At 43.2% G+C, this 25,016-nt stretch overlaps 1 protein-coding gene across 4 annotated transcripts in view; it reads right to left on the bottom strand.

Annotated features, from left to right (window-relative positions):
• The window catches only part of ap1b1 (adaptor related protein complex 1 subunit beta 1), a 31,155-nt gene extending 7,499 nt beyond the window's left edge, over positions 1-23,656 (bottom strand). The window contains exons 1-23 of one of the 4 annotated variants that reach the window (XM_083784595.1): positions 23,274-23,358; positions 21,792-21,852; positions 19,620-19,725; positions 19,382-19,517; positions 19,002-19,247; positions 17,960-18,150; positions 17,613-17,834; positions 17,345-17,465; positions 17,075-17,170; positions 16,721-16,836; positions 15,316-15,481; positions 13,757-13,855; positions 11,560-11,822; positions 10,964-11,177; positions 10,684-10,704; positions 10,294-10,380; positions 8,612-8,641; positions 8,365-8,499; positions 8,127-8,272; positions 7,872-8,001; positions 2,158-2,242; positions 1,560-1,646; positions 747-901 (exon numbers count right to left, since the gene is read on the bottom strand). In XM_083784595.1, coding sequence (XP_083640721.1) covers positions 747-901; positions 1,560-1,646; positions 2,158-2,242; positions 7,872-8,001; positions 8,127-8,272; positions 8,365-8,499; positions 8,612-8,641; positions 10,294-10,380; positions 10,684-10,704; positions 10,964-11,177; positions 11,560-11,822; positions 13,757-13,855; positions 15,316-15,481; positions 16,721-16,836; positions 17,075-17,170; positions 17,345-17,465; positions 17,613-17,834; positions 17,960-18,150; positions 19,002-19,247; positions 19,382-19,517; positions 19,620-19,725; positions 21,792-21,852; positions 23,274-23,300 — 2,940 coding nt within the window. In that variant the 5' untranslated portion in view covers positions 23,301-23,358. Of the gene's footprint in view, positions 1-746; positions 902-1,559; positions 1,647-2,157; positions 2,243-7,871; positions 8,002-8,126; positions 8,273-8,364; positions 8,500-8,611; positions 8,642-10,293; positions 10,381-10,683; positions 10,705-10,963; positions 11,178-11,559; positions 11,823-13,756; positions 13,856-15,315; positions 15,482-16,720; positions 16,837-17,074; positions 17,171-17,344; positions 17,466-17,612; positions 17,835-17,959; positions 18,151-19,001; positions 19,248-19,381; positions 19,518-19,619; positions 19,726-21,791; positions 21,853-23,273; positions 23,359-23,528 lie in introns of those variants that run through there. The other 3 variants (XM_083784593.1, XM_083784594.1, XM_083784592.1) reach the window with 3 other exon arrangements.
• Positions 23,657-25,016: the final 1,360 nt, after the last annotated feature.

Genomic DNA, 25,016 nt, shown 5'->3' with positions numbered 1-25,016 from the left:
TTGACTAGGATAGCAAGTCATGTCATTCACACCACGGCCATCTCTACACTGTACACAATATACCCCCTTAATAATATTTTTTTTGCGGCTCTACACTGATCTCATTAGTGGTCCCTATGAAATCCTCAGGACGGAAATCTGTCCCCAGGATGGAGAACTTTAACCCCCCCCCCCCCGCATTTGCATACCAAAGGTGCGAGGTTTGCATGCCCTATTGACAAAATTAAGTAGCAGTACTGACTGAGGATACTAAAATAAGCAGACCGAGTAACGAGCTGGGAGGAAAGTTACAAGGATGACAGTAACCATGGAAATGGTTCATGTCACGACTATACACAACAGTGTTACCTTATTATTTGACAGACATCTATGCATTTGCATGTTATTACTTACCATTTGATAAACAAAAAATGATATTATGCTCAAGTAAATGAAACGATAATTCATATATATTTATATTATGCAAAACATCAGGATTAGACAATTTCTGTTAGAACATTCAATGAGGGAAATGGAGCGAATTTGAGTGAGTGAGTGGAAAGCTATAATATAATAGTATTATAATAATAATAATAGTAGTATAGTAATAGTATAAACCATTCAAAGTGGCAAGTGATTGACTACTATTATGATTGATTTGTTTACAAGAAAATACCACTCCCTCCCCCATCACTACTACTCATCACCACCATGCAGCCATGCCTGCACTGGTTTATAATTGCCACTGCAAGGTTAATTATGCTCACCGTGTAATTTGGGTTTCCTGCCTGCACCTTCAGCTCAGCCAACACCCAGATGCCGTTGGAGAGCTTCATAGACTGGTACAGCATGTCCTGGCCGTCCACTGTACGTTTGGCGATAGTGAAGACATTGCTGCCCTGCAGTTTGTTTGAGGCGGCATCTACGACAAGCAGAGAAAACAATACCAATGTAGTACATCAGAGCTGTAATAGAAATACAGTTTATGTCCATCTCCTTTTCACCCCCCAGACTGGAAAAATGGTATTGGCTCCTTTCATTACTGTCCATTCGTCAACACACGCGCTGCTTGACTGGCTGACTTCTGTCATGGTTCATGGCTCTGTGATGAAACTGACATTTCCGACACCGCACCTTGCCAGGTTACTGTTCATAAATCATTCATTAAATTCAGCTGTGGTGGTCACTCCATCCAGGCTACCAGCATAGCAAAGGTATAGGCTCTAATTTGGAATCAACTACCCATCCTAAGCCTTTGTCACTGTGACAGAATGGGCTTCTAAATCCCTCTCTTTGTTCGCTTGGAGGAAACTCAATCTATTTGGGGGGTGGTTAGATGTCCATTAAGCCGAAAGCCGTCATTAGTAATTTCACCTCCAGTGTATATGGCACTCACCAAATTATCACAGGTAAACAGGTATGCTAGATGATGAGTTCGCATAAAATGCAAATTGTTTCATCAATACGGGTCAGGCACTGACACATCTAGCCATCTATTATGAAATGAAGAAAATACGAGTTGTGGAGGTACTGAATAATTTCCTTTACGCCTGCACATTTCATATTTTCTACCTCCTCACCAGAGTTCAGATGACAGTCTTTGATGTGGAACTGGGACTCGTTATCATTAGGAATGTCTTTCCATGTGGCCAGGAACACCTGCCTCTCTGTGGAAGGGAGGTGGGGCAGGGGGGGTGGGGGGGGGTGACAAAAAAGGCTGTTAGATGGATTAGAAAAATAGCACAAGTAAGACTATATGAGGGGACGGTTGAAGTAAAAGTAAATTTGTTGCTGAAAGTTAGGCTTCCTTGCCACGGTTTTGGTACCAGAGCATTAGTTTGCAGCCTCTGACAGCCACCCTGCTGCTGGCCCCATCTGGAGAATGGAGGGGGGGGGGCATCCACAGACACATTTCCCCCAGATTGCGTCAACCAGACCAAATAACTTCTTCAGTGGTGCCACTGCCTTGTGAGCCGAGAGCAAGTGTGTGGCAACGACACGCAGGTGCTGCAGACACCATAACGTCTGCATTGCACGCACGTGCTATCATAATAAAGTGCACTCAGGTGGAAGGCAACTCAATAGACTGACGTAAGTGTTGTGTGCTGACATCACAGGGTTTGACGCTTTTGAATGGAGAGAGAAACAGAGAGGGTGGGGAGGGTCAAATATACTCACCCATCTTTCCATCCTCCACAAACAACATGCTGATGGGATACTGGGCGCTAAAGTAGAATACGTCAATGTTGTTCTTAACAGCCACCTGTGAGATGGAGACATCCAGGTAAGAGAATAGGAAAGGAGATATGAGTAGTTGTCTCCACCAGCCGAAGGCATGGGGAGAGTATGTTTTGCACTCCGTCCGTCCGTCCGTGTGTCCGTGTGTCCGTCCGTCCGTCCGTCCGTCCGTCCGTCCGTCCGTGACCAGCTAATCTCAGCCACCGTTAACCCGGTCGATGCCAAATTTTGCACACACACTCCCTGGATGCCAACCATGAACCTCTGCCCCAAACTTTCCAGAACGGCCTGTTATAGCGCCACCAGGAGGCCGCTTTGTGCAAAACAAGTTTTTTCACAGTACACCTACAGATTTTGTCCAAACATCACGCAAATTAGTACACAGTCTCTCTAGAGCCATTCAACGAAACGGGTCTTTCAGATTTCTCAGACTCCATCCTGATTGGTTAAGATTGGCTTCCAAAGTTCACAGGAGTGCTCAGTTTCAAACAAAATGCTGCAAATCATGAACACATCGCGTGATTTCCCTGAAATTGTGCACGCACATTCCCACTAGGCCGAGGACGAAATGCCACATGAACAATTTCAACTCAGCCTCAAGGTGGCGCTATAACTGGCCCAAAAGTGTTTTTACCTCTAACTGCACGGATCTGTGGATAACCTGGTGGAGACCTGTGCCCAGAAGGGCACTTTTTCTAGTTCCCTCTCAAGTTCACTTTTAGCCATTCTAAGGGTAAATGGTGCATTTAGCACCTTTATCCAAGGCGCTTTACATAGATTGTGCATTACATTCACCCATTCACACACACATTCATACACCGATGACAGAGGAAACCATGCAAGGCACCAACCTGCACATCGGGAGCAATTAGGGGTTCAGTGTCTTGCTCAAGGACAGTTCGACACCAACTCTGGGGGAGCCCGGGTTCGAACTGGGAACCTTGCGGTTCCCATCCGTCCACTATACGCCTGAGCCACCGCCACCGCTATCTCTACCCATAGAGTCAAGTCTGCAAGGTGAGGTCAAGGCTCTGTTATTTTTGTTTGTGCCAACACTTGTGTGTACTGTATATGGGCTTATTTTACATAAGACAGCCCACCTCTAAAAATAGTGAGGCAATGAAATACAAGAATTAGGGATGCTCCGATCACGTTTTTGGGGGCCGATCCCGATCACCAATCTTTTTTTTTAAAGATCGGCCGATTCCGATTCCGATCTTTAATATTTTTATTATTATTATTATTTATTTATTTTTTACAGGTTTACTTAAACCTGGCAACCCGCGCCCCGCGGTCATTTTCCGCTAACCTGAGCGGGGCTCCCTAGCCTGCTGGAGGGGCTCCCATCATCCCATGCACCCTCGAGAGAAAAAAAAGGGAAAAAAATGCAGCCTTGAGCCTACCAATGTAACGTTGTGGTCTTGTGGAGCTGCTTGATCACCACCTCCTCCTCCTTTCCTTAAATTGACAATACCAATAAATCCACACTAAAGTAGTGTGAATACTTCCACAGCCTAATTACTAAAGGATAAACTATCAGTCTTCTGTCAATCTTTGTCAACTCAGCATGTGTTGACAACGCATTGTATAGAAGCCGTGTGTGTCACCTAGGTGACCTATATAATCAGGTCACCACTTTTGGTGTAACACACACAACATTAGACTCATCGCGCCTACACAGCTGTCATTAATTAATGGTCTTGATTGCCTTGCCTATGCGTTCAAGTTATACAGGGTGAAAACCGTGAAATGCACAGGCTCATCTTACTGGCTGGCTGCCTGCAACTGCAGGCAACCAGCACATTTCCAAGAAAGTTGTATCAGGGCACAAGGATTATAGTTTGCTCACTTTTCTGCTGGTCAATGAGAAAAAAGGTAATGACTGGACTGGAGCTTTCTCTCCGTCTCCCTCCCTCGCTGGGGTGAAGACGTGCGTGCTCTCTCTCTCTCTTTTCTCTCTCTCTCCCCCCTCCCTCGCTGTGGTGAAGACGTGCGTGCTCTCTCTCGCTCTCTCTCTCTCTCCCCTCCCTCACTGGGGTGAAGACGTGCGTGCTCTCTCGCTCTGTCTCTCTTTTCTCTCTCTCTCCCTGGGGTGTGTGGGGGGGAGATTTTAGTTGCGCTGCCTTCGACAGCGCTATATTTCTCCAGTAGCGGTGCCGAACCGAGAAAGTGACACATTATTTTGGATGTAAAACTGCGCCGATTTTTGCTTTGTTGATCGGTTTCGCGGATCGGTGGATTTTGCACGGCCGATCCGATCCGATCGATCGGTGATCGGCCACGATCGATCGGCCACCGATTGATCGGAGCATCCCTAACAAGAATACATTTTATGGAAGCTCTGGGAGCAGTAACAATTTGAAGCAGCAGGTCATTATGGACCTGGCTGCTCAACAGAGCAGCTTTGAGTGAAGGACAGCAAGTTCAGACAGGCAGGGATGAAGCAAGAGAGTGGCTCCTGAATAATTCATGGAGTCATGTCACATCGAACTCGAAGTCATGGATGGGGTGACAGGCTGCCTGAATTGTGGAAACTGGAAAAGGGGCTAGACTATTAATTCTAACTTTCAGAACATGGGTGATTCGAGCTCAATGACAAAGGGGAGCAGAACTTGTTATAAGCTTGATGTTCAGGGATAAGGCCCACCACAGGGAAGTTGGGAACTGTGGCCCATTCCTGCTTTGACAAACTGGATGTGGTCATGTCGGCTAGCAAGGGTGGCATTCCATCCCTTTTGGACCAAAGGAAATACTGCCCTTCAGCTATGAGAACACCACATGTTTGGTGTAACCATTTAGATTACTAGAGCGACAGAGTCACACCTATCTACGTCACACTGCCAATCCAACGAATATGTCGGAGTCATAGTGTTGGGAGCTTTGTCAGATTACCCGTCGTAGCAGTCTGTGTCCACTCGGCCTAAACTAAGATCTAGCCTAATTTGCACACTTTACCAGGGAATGCCCCTTTAAACAATGATCTGGTAGTGTATACAGCAGTTGACTGTGGTGAAGAATACTTATTTTAGCAGTATAGTTGACCAGAAGCCAAGTCCAAGCCAAATACCACAGCTTTGACATTCATATTACAGCTTAATGTAATCTCTTCAGTTCATTTCATATTATTTTAATATGAACTACAGTTGAATTTCAATGGACTTCTATGGGCAGGCCTGCAGTATACAGTTCTAACGGATCAGAAGTGTGGCCCCTGTCTCATTTGGGGGTGTGATATTTGTAGTCCCCTTGTGTCTCTATGTGCTGCTCTCCAAATCTGTGCAATGAATGTCCTTTCTGGAGAAAACAAGGTTTTTCAACGGCGACAGTAGGCGCTGTGATACTCGCTGTGATACTCGCGGTCGGGTTAATATTCCAAACGAGATGCATTCTGAAGTCAGAAATGAGGACAGAACATCGTCACACTTCCATAACCCAGGAAGTGAATGGCAGCTAAACAGCTCCGGGACGGATGAGCAAGGCGTTGCCTAGCTACGGCCGCTGTCAAAAAATGGATTTTAGTGACCGCATTTTATACAATAAAGGACCTAAAGACGTGTCCACACGTCCTGGGCTGCGTACAGGTGTAATTATGAAGGCATGTGGACACATCTTAAAAAAAGGGTGACGAGCAGTGACTGCCAATACCACAAATGTATGTGGGGAGGAAAACATTTGGCATAAAAACTAAAAATTGGGGAGAACAAGAGGTAAAAGGCACCAAAAGCAGAGCATTACATATAGTGTAGAGCAGAGTATTCAGTTGGGAAGACGTGAGCCAACTGTTGAACGCTCGGTCACAGTCTGTCATGTTTTGCCAACAGGCCACGTGAATCCCAACAGGCAGGCTCAGCAGGGCTCTAGATTAACTTTCCCACTGGTGGCAGTGTGGCACTGGTGATTTCTCACTTGGTTGCACCAGCACACCTTTTTTACGGTGTGACTCTGCAGGACGGCTAGCAGTCTAGAATAGGATAGGGTCTGTTCGTCTCTGTGTCAGTCTGTATTTCCGGAGCTAATCTTGCAAACCACTGGACCCATCGGAGCCTTCTTGTGCAGAATGCCAGTAGTAGGCCACAGAAGATAACATCTCTCCATATATGGGCATAAAAGGGACATTAAAGAACCAACATGTCATGATGATGTACGACGGTAAGAGCGCCCCTCAATGCACACGGGTGTGATTTATATTGATTACGAGCACCTTATCAATCAGGCTTAACGAGCCGGGTTCTTATCGAGCCCACTATCGAGCGTCATTTTGTGGAAAGACGGAAGACAACAATACTTTCTGAAAATAACCATTATCTTTTAAGCAGGGCCTTCAAATACAGTACTTTTCTAACAGGTGGAAGGCAATTGACATTTTTACTTTTACAAAAAAAAAAAATGTATTTTTGTTTACCCGTGCAGCGCTGGTTGGCATGTATCAATACACTTTTAGACTGACATATTTGTGCCAGCATGGGTGATTAGATGCATTTCTTGATCGCCTCGTCTTGATTGTTTAAACATGTCATGGGCCGCTATGCTCGATAAGCCAAAGCGAATGCAAATGCATAACTTTCAGCCTTTGTATCCTACTGTCTGGCAGGTATATCTCTTTGAAAACCTTTAGTGCTACTGATTGTGTGCGGGGGGGGACGACAATTAACACATCTTGCCTGACCAAAATGTAATTCTTGCCTGCCCAAAATGTAATTCTTGGAAACGCCACTGGGAAAGACACCATAAATTATCTCAAGACACTCGGGATCGGCAGTCTATGTGTTTTAAACCACAGAAAATTACAGATACATTTAGCGTAAGCCTTCATTAAGATAAGCAAAACAGAACCAGTTAAAGATGACAACACAAGATGGGTGGTGCTGAGCCTTTAAAGTCAGGCGTGCAGCTAACACAGGCCTTCAGGGGCCAGGGGAACAAAGCACCAATGCGATGTGTGTGACCACTAATGAATGTCCCCACCTCCAGCATCTTATCTCCACTCTCCAGCTGCACAGGGCTCCCAGCCCAACCAGTCTGTCTACCCAGTCAACTGAATTAAAAAGGAGGCAATCACAAACATTCCAAAGGCGATCCATTTATTGCATTCTATCCTTTGTACTGTATATGCAGGATTCAACAGCACAGCAGCAGAACTGCTTATGCGGGCAAGCATAGACCCGACTCATTACACATTGTATAACAAATACAAAACCTAATGTTCCATGAGCCACAGCGAGACACAGCATTTTTGGTTTTGGCCTGTACTTGTCACTTTGGGTATTCAACTTTAATGTGTGCCTGGCTGTGTGTACCGTGTACGCGTGATGTTTTATTCATAGCAGACAATCTTTTCCAAGGTGCTCCTTACATCCAGCTGGAAACTGGCCAAAGTGTGGTGATAGAGCAAAAGCAAACAAGATCTGTGGCACTCTAGCCAATAGTTTGAGATTATCGTTTGGGACCAAAATGTTGGACGGACAGACGGTCGGACAGATGGACAGACCAACCAGCATCGCCCAATTGGAGCTCTATGGCTAGGGCTGTTAAAAATGATTTGGCATCCAAAAGTGTACTGCTGTCAAAATTCTTTCCATTTGAACACTTGGATTCACGTGGATATAAAGCAAAAATCTAGAAACTAAGTAAATGTGACACTCTAAGGAGGTTACCTGCAGATTATTAAGGGGTTCCATCTTCATGACAGGCCCCACAGTGTTGAGGGGGAGAGAGACCTCAATGGTTTGATTCGGGCTGAGGGGTGTGAGAACCTGGAGTGGACCAGCTGGGGCCATACCAAAGCTACAGATGGGGGAAAAAGGGAGAGACTTGGAACTATGTACAAACATGCCAAGAGTCTAAAAGATATAACCAAACGCAATGATCACATTTTTAAAATGCATCTGTCTTCAAACCACCTTCTGTACCTGTTTCTGTTGAACTGAACGGCAAAGTCAGTCATGACGCTCATAGCCTTGTTAGTGAAGGTCATCTCCATTTGAATGACCCCAGCGCGACGGGCAAAAGTACCAGAGATCTCTAGTCCTTTGGCCTTCATGGCTGGCAGCCACACCTGAACAATGATTTGTGTAATGATGTTAGGCTTTGACAGGTCTTTGCATCTACAGACTTCTATGCATGTAGTGGTTTTACATGGAGACTCACTGTTTTAGCAGGGACGTAGGCTCCAATTGGCATTCCAACTCCTCCGAGGTCAAACAGGTCACCGAATCCCCCAGCAACAGGGGCGTTGAGAGAGGCTGGCATTACAGCCGGAGGTGCCCCAAACCCAGCCCCCATCTGTGGGACCATAGAGCAACATTATCACACCACGCACGTCTAAAAGTGCAAATGCAACTTGTAACTGCAAGAGGAATGTCTGAAAATAAATAAACAGAAAAGACATACTTACAGCAGCACTTCCTCCGATGTCACCACTAAGCTATGGGGGAAAAAAAGCAAAGCAATTTAGGTTATTTATTACTGCAAGATAAAACAATATGTTGGGAAGTTTGGAGACTGATGGGAGGAAAGGATGGGTGTTTTCATGATTAATGACAGCTACCAGGTACAGACTGATGGGAGGAAAAGAAATGGGTGTTTTAATGATCAAAGACAGCTACCGGGTAATAACTAGCGGAAGGATAGCATACAGGCGTTACAATATTATACCGTAAATCCTCCAATAGTGACCTCTATTCAATTAAAAGCCGGCATGTTAATTTATTAATGCCTGGGGCAGTTATAGGCCAGTCTTCTAATACAAGTCATGAGGGTGGTGTTTACTATGATACCCATGACTCGCCCCTGTCTTTATTCTTCCGTATATGGAACACATGCTAACTTCACACGCGGGGCCGGTGGAACCGGACTGGTCGCCCGGCGCTCCGAGGTGACCGTGGTGCTCCGACGAAAAGTGTGTTTTTCCAGGCTCGTAGATCTGTGCGCTTGGGCTAAAAACAGCAATTGCACCGGAATAGTGCGTCGACTGCGGGCTCTACGGATCCGGGCTGGCGGGGTGCACCCGTTGGTGCCAGGGTCGGCAATCGCTCCCCCGGCAAACCACGGCCGGACAGGTCTGAGAGCATCCCCCCTCGGCCGCCCTGGAGGTTCTGCTCGAAGTGACAGTGAGTGTCGAGTCCAATTATGGATGTACGAGTTTTATTGGAGCATTTAGTTCAGCCTGTGCGTATTAATCTTTAGTAGTCTTACTGCATCCTGGGCTGGTCGGAGCCCCTGCCTAATCTACAGAAGACCGAACAATGAGTGATCACCTGTAACTGCACTGTTTAATATTTCATACAGTACTTGGTTTCAATAAATTAACCCAGTACATTGACACAAAATGTGGTATTATTCATTCTGATCCGTTTGAAAAATTGGAATATAGGCCTCTCATATATGCCTCATTTCAATAAAAGCTGGCTACAGTTGAAATAAATAAAAACCCAGGTCACCATTACAAGATTTATGGTAGTTTATCTTCTATTAAATTTGATTTATTTTTCATTGTACTCTTGTTCAATGTCAGAGCTATCTCCTGATATATATGGCTAAGGGTGTGTTCAAATGCTACCGATCAAGAGCCAAGGAAATCACATGAGAGCAGCACTGTAAAGGTCTACAGCAGTGAGTTGTCGAAGTATTACCAGAGAAAGAGACGGTAGAATATAGAACAGAAAGAGAAATTATTTGTTTAGAATGGAAAAACGTGTAAAGATGGCAGCATCCATTAACAAAAAAACTGTACCTTTGTCTGCATATAACTTTCAATTTGATGATGACTTAAAGCGTTGCCTTGTTAGTCAGAATTTACTGCACAGGGGCATTTCCAGAATGGCATCCCTGTGACCCAACTTTGCTATTACTAAAACTACTAAAAAGTGACAAAAGTCAAAGAGTACAGTGAACTAATGTGCAAAAGACCAACAACACTAAATACAAACAAAACTACATTAAAAAGGCATGTCTGGTGAACTACAGCAGATGGGTTGACTGCTGGAAACGATTACATCGCAACAGTACAGTGGAGCAAGGGGGGAAATCTACAGTTTGCCGCTGGCCTTTGCTGGTCTGCCATCCCCCTGAACCAACCTCAGTGGGGCTGTACTCTGGGGACGATGAGGGCTGGGGAGAGAGCTGAGGTGAGTTAGGAGTGTCCGTCCCCAGGGGACTGTGTGGCTGATGGAAGACATGAAACACACCAAGAGTCCAATGATAAGAAAAGTAAAGGGGACTCTGCGGTACGGAAGACATATCTGCGCAATAGATCAGGATGATAAAGAGTGATGAACAGCTAGGGATGCAGCAGATATGTACAAATGACTGACAGATGCATGAGAATTAAGACAACAAAATGGTACAACAGTTAATTATAGAACACAAGCATAGGAAAAACAACACTAAACTAGAGTAAGGGTCTATGCACTGATATGGTGTGACATGACATGACATGGACAGTTATTTCTCCCTCTGAGTAATTACCGCATCAGTCTCATCCCCCATCTGCAGGTGTAGCATAGAGCAAAGAGGAACATACAAAGGGGTTAAAAGAAACAAAAAACAGGAATGGACACACACACACACACACACACACACACACACAGTACCCAACTTTCCTTGGCTGTGTTGTTGCAGACCTCCTCCAAAAACAATCAAGCATAGACTATCTACAAATAATCTAACAACGAAAACGTATTGGTACTCCCGACATCAGATATTATGGTTAGAGACAGGCATGGAGGCAGTGCAGAGTAACACTTACCAGACTGTCTAGCCCTCCTCCCAGAAGGTCCATGGACCCCAACTGCATGCCAGAGGCAGGAGGCGGCGGTCCAGTGGTGCTGGTGGTGACAGGAGGTGCCAAGTCCAGGTTGAGCAGGTCTCCCAAGAGGTCTCCCTGGGATGGGATGACAGCAGGGGGTGGCTCGGAGACACCAGCTGCAGAACCTGGGTCCGGGCTCTCTGCACTCTCCCCACTAGAGGGCAGAGAACGTAAGAAGATTTTTTTCCTTTTGTCTCCCAATAAAATGAGATTCTCAGTGGCACGCTTGAATATAACAATTTAAAATCTACAGTAAACTTGATTTATTAAATGTAGTATACATGGTTTATTTATTTGACTCAACTGTCTCCAATAAAATCAACTGTATACAAGGACCAGTGCATTCTAGTTGAAGTTAGGAAAGAAATCAGTTGCATTGCTACATTCCTGTGGCTGGGGTACTATGACCCAGCGAAAACATAACAGAGAAGTCAAGTAGCTAGGTCCACTTGAGTGAATATTCCCGTGTGACTTGAATGGCTGAGGTATTGGGGGGGGGGGGGGGGGGGGGAAGGAACATAATGTGCATGACTCACGATCCAGCACGGGGCGGAGGGAGTCTCTTGTGCGACACACCACGGCTGCCCTCCACAAAGGCACTGGGGGGCTTGTGGTATACAGAGGCCAGCGTACCAATGTGGCAGATGAGCTCCTCCAGCAACGTGGGCTCGATCAGGTCAGTTTCCTCAGAGATCAGAGGCTTCTCGGCCAGAACCACCTCCTTGGCAGCTACAGGATCCGTTGATAGCAGACGCCAGTAGATGTAGCCACGATCTCTCAGGTCTGGGTTGTCAGAGTCCTGGAGATATGACAAAATATTTATGTAATGTAACCTCTTTTCTTAGTCCTGACAGCCTGAACAAGATGTTAAGATATAATACAAAAAATAATAATAGAGTAGAGGATCTTAGGGTAGATGAAAACGTTTCAAGCAAGCAGTAGAAAGTAGGGATGTGCCGATGAGATATTTTGGCCGATATCGATATCCGATAGAATTAATTGCCGTTATGGCCGATAACCGACATTACCGCTGTCCATCTCATTCTGTACTGAAAAATTATAATAATTTCTGAAAAATACATGTAACAGGGTATCTGCACTGCAGGCTTAGGCAAGTCAGATTTAACTTAAAGGACCACTTCACCACTTTTCAACCCATCTTCATATAATAGGTCCTCACTAATAATTATGAAAAGATGGCACGATTTCTTTCTACTCAGTCTGTGGGCAGTTTAGAAACCGTCTTCCAGTGTCATCATCATGAGGCAGATATTTTTTTAAACAATATTTATTTACAAAAATATTTAGATTTTCATTATCGTGAGAACGATGGCTTCCATTGTCGCTTTGCAACTTTTCAGGACTAGAAAGCCTGCAGTTTCTATTAGCTTGTATTCCCCATCGATGATGTCACTGGAAGACTGTTTCTGAACTGCCCACTGAGTAGAAAAAAAATTGCGCAATTTTCTTCATGATCATTAGTGAGGACCTATTATATGAAGATAGGTTGAAAAGTGGTGAAGTGGTCCTTTAAATACCTTTACATTTAATATTGTGAGCTTGTTGATCTGTTCAAGCTGTTACTTTGGGCTCGTTTATCTGTAAAGACAGACCGATTAATCGGACTGATTAATTAATCGGTCTGATTGATTAATCGAACCGATGCTGACCGATGGCTCGAACATCTAGTGTGATATTTTTTCCATCGAATTTACATCAACCATTTAAAAATGCCAAAGCCACATATTCACATTCTCATACAGTAACTGCCAGACCATGAAGGCACTGGCAGAACTGGCTAGCAATGTTGAAACCAACAATGCCAGTTACTTGTTCTGTGTTCTTGATGTAACTGGGTGTCCCCAACGAAATGTTGTGTTGCACGTAGCTTGAACACACCCCTCTAGGCCACACACAGAAGCCTAATTGGCAGCCAATCAGACACAATTTTCATTGATATCAAACGAGAGAAAAATATTCTGAATTTTTCTTTGGAGTTGGCCTCTCCTGCACCATACTCTTTTGCGCGTTGTCGTTCACTTCCCCGTTTACCGTTCACAAAGAAATGCTCGGCGGAGTCGGCGCGCGTAATCTAAGGAGCTCTCCGTGGTTTTGACCAGATGGATATACTAAGCTCTTAATTTCTGACTTCAACATGCCTCTCGTTCAAAATATGAAGCGAGCGATCATCAGCGACTTATCGTAATCTTAGCGACACCCATTTCCTGTAATAGTTGTCACGTCTCAATATAACTTACGTTTTCAGAGACAACCAGGTGCTCACCACAAATGTATAGTCAATAATAAAGTTAAAAAGGTGCTCTTGGATCAGATGAAAAAAAATTAAAAGACGATGGGCCTGGGCCGTGGCTCAGCGGTCCGGGCACCTTGGCTGCTAATCTAGTCTGGCAGTGTGCCGCGGGTTTGACTCCCGATCCCGACGGCCTTTGCTGCATGTCATCCCCCCATCTCTCTTACCATTTCCTGTCAGCCTGGATGTACTCTTTTTTTCCCTCTTTATTATAATTATATATTTTTAATCAGATAGTTAAGTTGTAATGATTTATTCAAAGGATATTATGGGGCTTAGGTCTGATTAACATATTATGCTATAGTCCTTTAGCTCCTTATTAGATAGTGTAAAATATGTTTGAACAGAAATGGTGTCTGATGCATAATTTAGGTTTGTGTGTGTGTGTGTGTGTGTGTGTGTGTGTGTGTGTGTGTTCTCACCTGCGTGGCTAGGCTGAGCACCTGCTGCACCAGTTCCTGGGTCTCAGTGGGCTTCTTCAGGAACAGTTTGACTATAGCAGTCAGCAGTTGCAACTGCACCTGGAGAACCCGGCAGAAAATACATCACACATTTGAGTATACTGAAAATAATATGTTTCTGGGTTTTTTAAAGGTATAACTACAAATAGGCGTTCCAGGTCTAAATGAGTTCATTTGAGCACTACTTATAATTACAGGGCGTCCGTCCGCTCATCCCAACAAGATGTGGCAGGATAGCTTATGGCTTTACAAACCTGCTATTAAGCAATTGTCAATTATAAGGGTTTTTGTTTCATTTAGGGTTCAGTATATACAACATAATAAGCTATTTGCGGTGCATCCGTCTAGTACTGTTGTGTACTACTACTTCAATCCCACCAGATTTGGACCCGAGGACGATTCTACAAATGCCTTCTAAATTCTGACAGTTTTCTGAAAAAGAAACCTATGTTTCTATGTCATTCGATCTACAAGATCATAGCTATGAGCTATTTTTCAATAGCTAAAGTATAACATAATGCTTTAAGTGCACAGGCCAACTGCAGAGGCGTAAAATGCATGAAAAACAAAAATCCTACAAAACTAGTTAGAAACTACTTGCTGGGGACTGGACTATGTATATGATCTAAAAATCCTCTGTGCAATTTGAACATTTCAATACGTTTCCCCCCCCCCCATTGTCTTTTCATTACAATTACCTCAATTAAAAGGGGCTAACACTCTGGCCCTGGCCTCCACTGTTCTTTTACACAGGGAGAAGTTCACAAAATATGACAGAGTTTACAAATCAAACCCTCCCAAGTACACAGACAATTGATTGAAGATGTTTTCAGTTGGTTCACCCTCTACCTAGCCTCGGTCCCAGCCTTACTCCTCTGCGGAGAGAAAAGCCTGGTCACGACCTACTGTAAGGCAGAGAGTGTATAGGCGTCAGTGTCGGGCCGGAACATCCGTCAGATGCATTTCCCCCGGATATGATATTTTTCGACCAATCACAACACTTTCATTCACGGAGAATGTAAACAGATTTGTAAAGCGTCAAAGTCATTTTCTTGAGTGGCACTTCCGCCAAAATCCTGTTACTTCCACAGATTACAGCGTAGGTCTTGCCCAGCGTGCCCTCTACCCAAACAGACCTGATTACAGCGTAGGTCCTGCCCAGCGTGCCCTCTACCCAAACAGACCTGATTACAGCGTAGGTCCTGCCCAGCGTGCACTCAACCCAAACAGACCTGATTACAGCGTAGGTCTTGCCCAGCGTGCCCTCTACCCAAACAGACCTGATTACAGCGTAGGTCCTGCCCAGCGTGCCCTCTACCCAAACAGACCTGATTACAGCGTAGGTCCTGCCCAGCGTGCACTCAACCCAAACAGACCTGATTACAGCGTAGGTCTTGCCCAGCGTGCCCACTACCCAAACAGACCTGATTACAGCGTAGGTCTTGCCCAGCGTGCCCACTACCCAAACAGACCTGATTACAGCGTAGGTCTTGCCCAGCGTGCCCTCTACCCAAACAGACCTGAGTGCTTTCATCATGGAAACCTTCCAGGAAGCTCTCCAGCAGCTCGTCAGCGTTGTCGATCCGCTCAGCATACTCCCCCACTATCCAGATCATGGCTGCACGTGCCTCTGGCTCATCTAGGGAGTCCAGGTTTTCACACAGTGTGGCGATCACACTCTCATACCTGTCAACAGGCACACGCACAGCAAGGTTCACAGGCGCCGTCGAGGTTAATCAGAATTTCTAAAAACCCACAGACACTGTAGGGTACTGTTGATTCATGATCGTCTATGGCCCTCTGTTGGTCAGACCCTTGACTTCAGCCTTCCAATTGCAGCCAATGGAACAGAAAACTAAATCAGGCAAAGAGGGTAACAATATATTCTGTAAATAATGCATTTAAAAAAAAGAAATTCAAACTTCCTACATTATTTAAGAAAATATGAAGTAATGTCAAATAAATTGCAGGCAGAAGTTTGACTGAATACTGACTCATCACAGAGAGCCAAACTTAAGATTGAAACCATACTGTAATAGCTCCGTCTGTGGTTTAAGGGGAAAAGCAGCCCAGGGATCCACAGTACGATGGAGTGTGTGTGGGAGAGCACTATCTAACTGACGTATGGATCAAAGTCCACTGGACCCTGTAACTGACCTCAAGAATCATGCTCCAACTGCACTGTCCTGCCCTCCAACAACAATTGGATCGATTGTGAATAACTTACTGTGTAAACATATGTCATTTGCATGCCTTTTCACCATTAAGGTCAAGCGGAAAACACTTTGAAAAACTGTGAGCTTTTACTCTGTTCCATCTCGAAATCAGTACATAAATCAGTGAGTATAGTCACTATAACCACATGTTAGAACAGGGGTCACTCCACGAAGCTCCACTATGTCAAACCCTTTACCAGTGGAAAATTAAAAGATCTTGCATGCAGACATTGTGCATTTGTTTGTTTAACTGTATGTAATGTGTTTTTTTGCTTTGTATTTATAGACATATCCTGATGTTTTTCTGATTTTTAGTTTAGTGTAGTTTAGTGTTTGTGCTGCCATGTGGGTGTGGGGGGAAAACATATGTGAATAATTGCTATGAAAATACTATGTTGTAAAGAAAAATCAATAAACATATGTTAACAGAAAAAGAAAAAAAAGATCTTGCATGCAGTTATAAATGACAAAGTAATGAAATGTAAATGTCAACAAAAAAAAAACCTGAATTGCTTTTCAATCCAGGATAAATTAATATCATCCCCCTAGTGAAACTTTATCAAGTATCCCACAGCTGATGCAAACAATAAGCATCATTTCCTGCATTTCGCTTGACAAAAACAAGACAATTGGATCATAACCACTCACCCCCACCCGTATATACAACACTCAGCCAGTCATGCAGCAGAGGCATTGATAGACAACATACTTGTTGGGGTACTTGCGGAAGATGTCCTTGATCACCACAATGGCTTCCTGCACCACATAGTTCACCTTAGTCTGAATGAGGTCCAGCAGAGTGCTGACACAGCGCTCTGCTGATTGCTAATGGACAGAAACAGCAAATACAAACACAACGGTCAGGCTAAATGAGACACCTACAGCACAGCGCATAAACATGATGCATGTGTCCATTTGTGACATTTCAATCTGTGCCGTTGTACCAGTAAACATGAAATATACTTATATGTTCAGTAATTAGTTATACTGATTTCGATACACTGTTGTTTCCTCCCCTAAAATAGAGATAAGATCTAGTCGGAAATATGTCATCTCCACCTACCTCTACTTTGATGGCACAGCGGCCAATGGCTCGAACTGCTTTACGAACAAAGTCCACGTCTACCTCAGTGGCATACTCCTTTAACTCAGCCAACACCTACAGCAGGACATATCACTGTCAGTACCACTGGGTCACTTATGTGTTTAAATTGTAAAAACTGAAGAAAAAAAAAAGTATATGTACAGTATATGTGTGTTTACTGTACTAAATCAGACAATGTTTTATATCCGTTTCCAACATAGAGTTTATAAACAGTGATCCGTGCTTTACCTGTGCGATGTTGGCTTGAGAAGCTAGGCGGATCATGATGTCCAACTTCTCCAGCTTTACATAAATGGGATCATTGTACTTTACAAAGAACACCTTCATCTCATGTTTCAGTATCTCTGGGCTTAAGAAATAGTAAATGGACAAAAATGTTTTAATTAGTGACAAATTACATGACTACTATAACATTATAGATGAATGTGCAGAAGCCTAGAATCCAAAAAGGTCCCAATAATGTTCCATTAATCATCATCATGATGGCAATGTTTACCGTTTCTGTACAATGAGGTTGATGTTTCTGAGTGCAACGTATTGCAGCTCAGGCTCTGCTGACAGCAGGGTGACCAGGGGCGGAGCCAGCTTCTTCAGCAAGGTTCCGTAATAGTCTAGATCCTTAGGCAGCATCTCCATGAACTTCATCAGAACTTTGACAGCTGACAACACCACTGCAGAGTTAGCATGGGACAATCGAGGGGTCACTCGCTCACAGATGCTGGAGAAAGACAGCGATGGCGGGGACAAGGCAGAAAAGAGATGCAAAATAAAGAATAACAGCCTGGGTATATATTATTCTAATGTGACACTAAAGAGACTTGTTTGTGAGGCGTGCTCCCCAACCTTTGGGACTCGCGGTCATCCCGTGGTGTGTAGTTGGCCAGGCAGTCCAGAATGAAGATCTGTCCCCATTCTGTGCACTCATTAAGAGCCGTCAGCAGCTTGTTGATGGACTGGGGGTTCAGGTCCAGAAGGTTACTGTTGGGGTGAGACTCTGCGATCTCAGACAGGGCTGCCACTGCATTTGCTACCACCTAATGAGAAAGATGAAGGAGCAAAATGAGACAGACTTACTTCGATAGGAAGCTTCGGATTATAATCTATGACGTACTCAAATGGTAAGTAATAAATAGATCTATTAAAAACAATCACTTGTGTGAAGTGAGAGGCGTCCACTGTTTTTGAGGGGTTTGTCTTTAGTTCAATGTTTGCTTAATAAACGCCATTGAGAATAAAAGGAAAACTTACGTCATTTTGTAACTCATTACGTCATATTGTCTCTTTGTTAATGGCATTTAATATTTGTGTTGGCACCGTTTGTTTTACATCACCTAATCAACATTAGTTAGACTTTAATATATTAGCGCCCCCCACTTCACACAGGTGAATTTAGTGCCCTAAATAAACTAAATAAATAAAGTCCATAGCCTTGGCTGGCAAACTTTACGTCATACATGCTCTAAACTAAACTGCCATATGATGTAATCTTCAAGCCATGCATTGGAGGGGCTAGCGCCTCTCAAAAACAGAACAACCAAGGGGTATGGTTTACTGGCGAACGCAAGTCTGAAGAGGTGGGCAGAGAAAGACAGGGGGTGCAAGATACAGGCAATATTCCTTAAGTGGAAAAAAAGCAGTTTTTATGATCTGGTTTACGTGGGGAGGAATGAAGGGTGGGGTTGAGATGATTCTGAGGATACGGACATCGGTGCATTGAAATAATAAAAAAAATGTCTTGGCCAATGCACTTCAAAATAAAAAATAAACGACAAAACAAAAATGGTTTGGAGCCCAGGCATAATTTTGCCCCGAGCCAGTATAAGCGAAACAATACCAGAGCTAGATCCTACATTTTAACCCTGCATCAGACCTGAACAAACCGTACCATGGGGTTGGAGTCAGAGATCAGGTCTTTGAGGGTATCCAAGAAGCCCTGGTCCTCCACCAGCTGAGCATTGATATCATGGAGCTTTGCCACGCACACAGCTGCCGTCTTCCTCACATAAGGGTCCTCATCCTTCAAACATTTCCGCAAAGGCTCGCAGAGGTACTCTGTGATCTTGTCCACACGGATACAGCCCATGGTACGCACAGCCAGAGCACGAATCAGAGGATTTGGATCTTCACAATCCTGAGGGAGCCAAAATAACACACTAAAGTCAAGTAAGTGACGTAATCAAAGCCACAACCTCCTTTTATCATCAGCATACATGAACCATAGACCAGAGACAGGTCCATGTTGGTTACAAAAGATTAGTACTTTACCTTAACGAAGGTATTAACAGCCATGATGGCCATATCAGGCTGGCTCTTAGCATAGTTCATCAGATAAAGGTAGACCAGCTTCTTGAGTTCAAGATTGTCAGTCTGCATGCAGTTCACCACATCTGGAAACAAAGCACTACACACAGGAACAGATTTTTTTATGTTACTACAGAACCCAAATTGAAGGCTGAAAGAGAATATCAAGTCACTGCATGGGGGGTCAATTATATTATATCACCTGACATCCTTTCCAACCGTCATAGACGCTATGACCTTCTTAACAGCCTCCTTCTTCTTCTCCTTCTTATCACTGTTAAGCTCCGCCTTCAGCTCAAATATCTCCCCTGCGCACATTGAAGAGAACCACAAAGGAAAGCACATGCATGTTAATTCAAACACGACTTATGCCTTTGTCACACAATAAAGACCAACAAGGTATTTTCAATGTACAAATATGAAGTTGACTGTCCTTGCCGAAGTATATTTTCAGGAAAATGTAATTTGTAGAAAAAAGCTTTCGCACAACTAGCGATAAGGCATACCAACAGGTGCGTAGGCCAGTACACATCAAAAATAAGAAAGAAAGATAGGCCTGCACACTGAATATCTGCTCGGCACAAGAGTGTTATGTTTACTGAAGGCAACGTTTCGGTCGCTACGAACCTTCTTTAGGCATGCCTGAAGGTCCGTGGGGACTGAAACGTTGCCTTCAACGACAAAACTCCCGATCTGACGCAGGATCGGGTTTTGATCGCCGAGGTTTTGCTCGCTGTGTGTGAAAGGCTCTGTGAGAAGCTATAGCGCAGATAAAAGTGCTCGCTGACGCCTCTCAGACCGTTTCTGAATATCAAGGTTTGTTATTTGGCTCTGTCGCCGACTGGACATCGTACAGTATGACATGGGTTGCGACCACGTCCCGAGAAGTCCTGTATTGCAGCCAATGAGAGCACTCACTGACACCGTCTGTCTGTCGGTCGTCGACTGTATCGATAGATGATCAGTTGATAATATATACAGTATAACCTTTATTCCTTGGGTACTATATTAGCCCAATGTTGCCTATAGTCTATAAAACCGACTCATTTCACTTGAATAATGTTGATAAAACCGCATCGGAGCAAACTTTTGGACCTCGTGCACGCTCTCTCTCTGTGTGTGTGTGTGTATTTGCGCGCACAGAGAGACGGAGTTATATTTAACGTCCTGTCTCGGTGCAGCCCACGTACTGTAGGCTACATGCTATCACAAACATTTAGCCGGCTGTGTGTGTGTGCGCGTGTGTGGCATGCATGCAGAGAGAGAGAGAGAGAGAGGCGCGCGTCCTGTGTCGGTCTCGTGCTTGTATCACGGCATCCTGCACGTGCGTAAGATGTCAAAATTAATTGGAATAAAAAACAAATGATGTATATAGCCTATATCGGGTCTGGATCACATCTTGGTGAACTCTTGCAGTGTGTTATCCCTGGTCGGCGACCAATCGTTTAGTGTGAAAGTCACAAAGATATAATGACAGACGATTTAAAAAACAATACTCCTGTAGTGTGAAATACATGACGATCTGATGACTCGCCGACAACTTTAAAACTCCTACAGTGTGTAGGGGCCATTAGGAAACAATCAGCTGTTCAATTGCTGCTTTTAGTAATTACACTCTCTTTCCAACTTCAGACTAGCCTTAAGTTATAATATTTTGTTGTTTGCTAAACAATATTATAGGTATAGGACATGAGTCTTCAACAGGGGGTCCAGAGTAGGACCCCGAGGGGGTTCTCAGAGGTACTAGGGGACAGCCAGATCTTCGTGAGATAGGATCTTTTTTTTTTACATTGACCAGTTGAACCCCTAGCATCCCTATTCTGGGGCGGGGGCATTCGCCAAAAATAGCCCATCTACAAGCTGAGACATCTGTTTCAGGTAAAGGGTCCTTGGTCTGAAGAACGTTGAACTTCAAGAGCCCCTTTATAGGATCGATTTTTGTACACAATGGCAGGACCTAGATCCCCTTATGTTCAACGGAACACCAGTGGAGAGGTTGAGCAGTTTCAAGCACTTCAGTGTGTACTTCACTGAACGGACACTGTGGAGAGGAAGGGTAAGCAGCCCCTGTACCACCTTAGTCAGCTTTGGAAATTAGTCACGGAAGTCGTTAAATCCTTATACTCTGCTACCACTATGGGCACGCAAATCATGTTACATGTAGTACAACATCTCTGCTTGCAGTTCCAAAGGTTGTGAAAATTGTAACAAGTGAACTTTTTGAGTCAGGGTTACTGTAAGAATATTAGTGAAATCATGGTATAGTAATTAGTTGTGCTGTGTGGTAATGTCCAACACTACTGAATGTTTCATTCTTTAAAAAGTGTCTTTAGAGTTACTTTAAAAAACAATGATACATTCATTAATTTCACACCTTTCTTGGTAGTTGTGAAATACTTGGAGTCCGTCATCTTGGATCCAAATTGTCGGTTTTCCTGTGAGAATATGAGAAAGAGAAATAACAACTCATGATCATCTCTTTCCTGAATGGAAACTCAGGGATTCACAAGCAAAACAGGAAATTCTAGAAAGTGCAAGTACTGGCAAAAAGGAAGGAATTGCAGTCTTCACTTTGACGAGACATGTTTTCTCAGAAAACAATGGGCTTTTACTAGTAAAAAAAGAGAAAGAAAACCCAACTAAAATCAGCATTGAGTCTGACATATAATGCCACATAATTCGTAATTCTGCAGTCCTACAGCACACAAACATGACTTCTTGTTATTAAATTACACTCTTTATGCAATACATTTATGGCAACGGTATTTTCTTATTTTGACAAAACAGACTATATTCTATAATTAAAGCTACCATAAACAATGTTAACATAATCCTCTCATTTTAAGATTAACCTGAAAAGAAAAAACAAACAAGAAAATTATAGACTTAATGGTGCGAAGAACGTATGGCAGTTTATCAGTCTGTGTATGGCGGAATACTTTTGTATCGACTACATCATTAGAGAAATTAACATTACACTTCACTGGGAATTATATTTGGTGGAAAAACTATGTGCCAATTAAATATTGTTTTCCTTTATCCAATAACAACCTCATAATAAACATAATAATCACCACATTGTTAAAGATTTTATAAGTGATGTCCCATTGTGCACCATAATGTTAACTGTCATCATTTTACATATTAAGTCCCAGTCCCAGATAAGACACCATGCCCTTTGTAATGTTACACACGACACTTTTACAGTCAAATAAAACTGAAACTAACGGTTCTTTAAAAGACCAACTTTAATCAACCGTTCCTACATGTAATTCCCTCAGAGAGCTCAGACAAACAAACCTGCTTTCTGTAATGTAAACTGTAATGTTTGTCAGGCATTTTGTTAAAATGAATATGCTGTGTATCAGCAAGTCGATTCTGTTTGAATATACTCAAGTACATCGAATAATAATAATAATAATAATAATACATAAAACAATATCTTAAAATTCAAATGAAACTACCAAAACAGATGGCTGCAGTCATGCAGCGACTGAATTTGAAACCATTTTGATTCCACCAGTTTTTGGCAGCTGTCAACATCAGATACTATCATTTAGACAACATAACGGTTAGTATAGCTACATTAGATAAACGGTTAATTACAGTATATTAAAGCCAAAGCTTTGCTAATATTATTGATGACATGTCAACCTCTAATAATGTCTAGCTGTCAGCGAGACATCTATATAATATATTCTTAATAGCAAACTTCAAGCTAGCGTAAGTGAATTGTTTTGGCTAACTCAAGTAGCTAACTGGCTACAACCTGACTAACACGTCTACCATCATTCATCATAACGATACGGCTTCGTTCGACCCCTTCGCAGAGTCGTCATTATCAGGCATTACTCACGCATAGCTGATTTGCCCATTCCTGCATCTTTGCTGTAATGTTAGATGAATGGATCGGCTGCTAAATGCTAGTTGTGCTGTACGTGGTGTCTTCTAAGTGTCCGATAACGCTGCTGGGCTAATGTTGTAGTTAGCTAGCAAACACCGCTAGTAAGACATGACCTTCTGAGTAGAGGCTTAAGGAAGCCTTTGCCTGGATAGTTAAGCCTTTAATCTAACGACTTATTTCAAGAGCAACCCAGCAGACTTTACGTACCTGCCGAAGTTGAAATCACACCCGCGACACAATGAAACTGAAAAGAAAAACGCCAAACAGATCTTACCGTAGCAGCTTGCAAAGTGCTGTGGCCTTCGTCCCCTCCCACTTGATTTACTTTACTTCCGTCTCTTCCTTGCCAACGACATTATAACCTCCTCTCTTCAGTCATTCTGTTGTTGTTGTTGTTGTTGTTGTTGTCTACTACATACAATTTACACGACTATTCTGTATGATTGCAAATTATGCAAGTGGCTCAGTCTTTACAGAATCAACTCTGTATCCTAAAAACAACAACAACAAAAAAACAGTGGTAGGCCTATATAATAACCAAATTAAGTTTATGTCACTTGTGAATTCTGAAGGAGTTATCCAAGCTTGATTAAATTACAACGCTTAATTAAATGTCTCCTCCTCCTGACTACATTTCCACATATTTAAATGATCTGCAAAAATTTACAGTTTAAATGTAACTTTCCCAAACCTGTCAAACATTGGCTTAGCCAGTAGCCAGTAGCCATAGGCATAGATCATATAGCCTAATCATATAATAGAATGATTGCTATTCCATCCACACATTGCATGGATCTGTAATATCAGCCATTCTAGCTGGGCTAGGCCTAATCATAGTAAAATAGTAAACAGCACATGTCATGTTCTATTTCAGAACATACTGAACTTTCTGTGTTTTTGCGCCCTCTGGTGGACACTACTTAACTTTGGGTTCCCTTGTAATCTAAATCTAGTTCATTCACAAGCGCAAGATGTCAGCTCATGCGGTGACATTGGTCACACAGTTCAACTGCTTAAACAGTATTCCTTATACACTTTCTGTTCATGTCTTGGAAAGTATCGTAATCTTTTCTGACGTACTGTACTTTTTGTAGCCATGTGTTTGTTTGGATTTCCCCTGCGCATTTGTGTTTGGTACTGAGCCCACGTTGTTTGATCAATTGATTATTCTCTTGCTTCCTTGTTTATTGACACCTCATTGTACCGCCTATCTGGCTAGCTAGTGGCGCTATAGCTATGACAGAGCAGATCAGAGGCAGGGACGTAGCCGCACAAGCCAACCGCACACCGGGAGGCGGTACAATAAACGGTAAACAAACAAGAAGAAATAAAGCGACCAAATCGGTCAAACAAATATTAAAAATACTTAACGGCTTCCGCGCCACAGGAGATATTCGCAGCGGTATGTATAGGTACTTAAAGTTCACGAATTCAGAATAACTCAAACAAAAAAAGGCAGTCAAACGCCGCAGATATGATCTTAAAGAGCATATTTATGTCCGCGTTCCAGAATTCCCATACGAAAATATAGTTATGAACTGGGACCCTACATAAAACTTCAGATTTCACAAATTTCAGAAAAGCTTTATGGAGGGTTCCGAGAGGGGCTAAGTAATGTATAGTGTTGTAAAAACAGGTTAAAAACTATTTACATATATCTACAAGCTATTTACATTTTATATAGTAATTTCATGT

The sequence above is a fragment of the Protomyctophum parallelum genome (assembly GCF_964188405.1).
Source record: "Protomyctophum parallelum genome assembly, chromosome: 15".
Classification (NCBI taxonomy): Eukaryota; Metazoa; Chordata; class Actinopteri; order Myctophiformes; family Myctophidae; genus Protomyctophum; species Protomyctophum parallelum.
The sequence above is the reverse complement of the archived record's forward strand: the minus strand, read 5'-3'. Positions and strand labels throughout refer to the sequence as shown.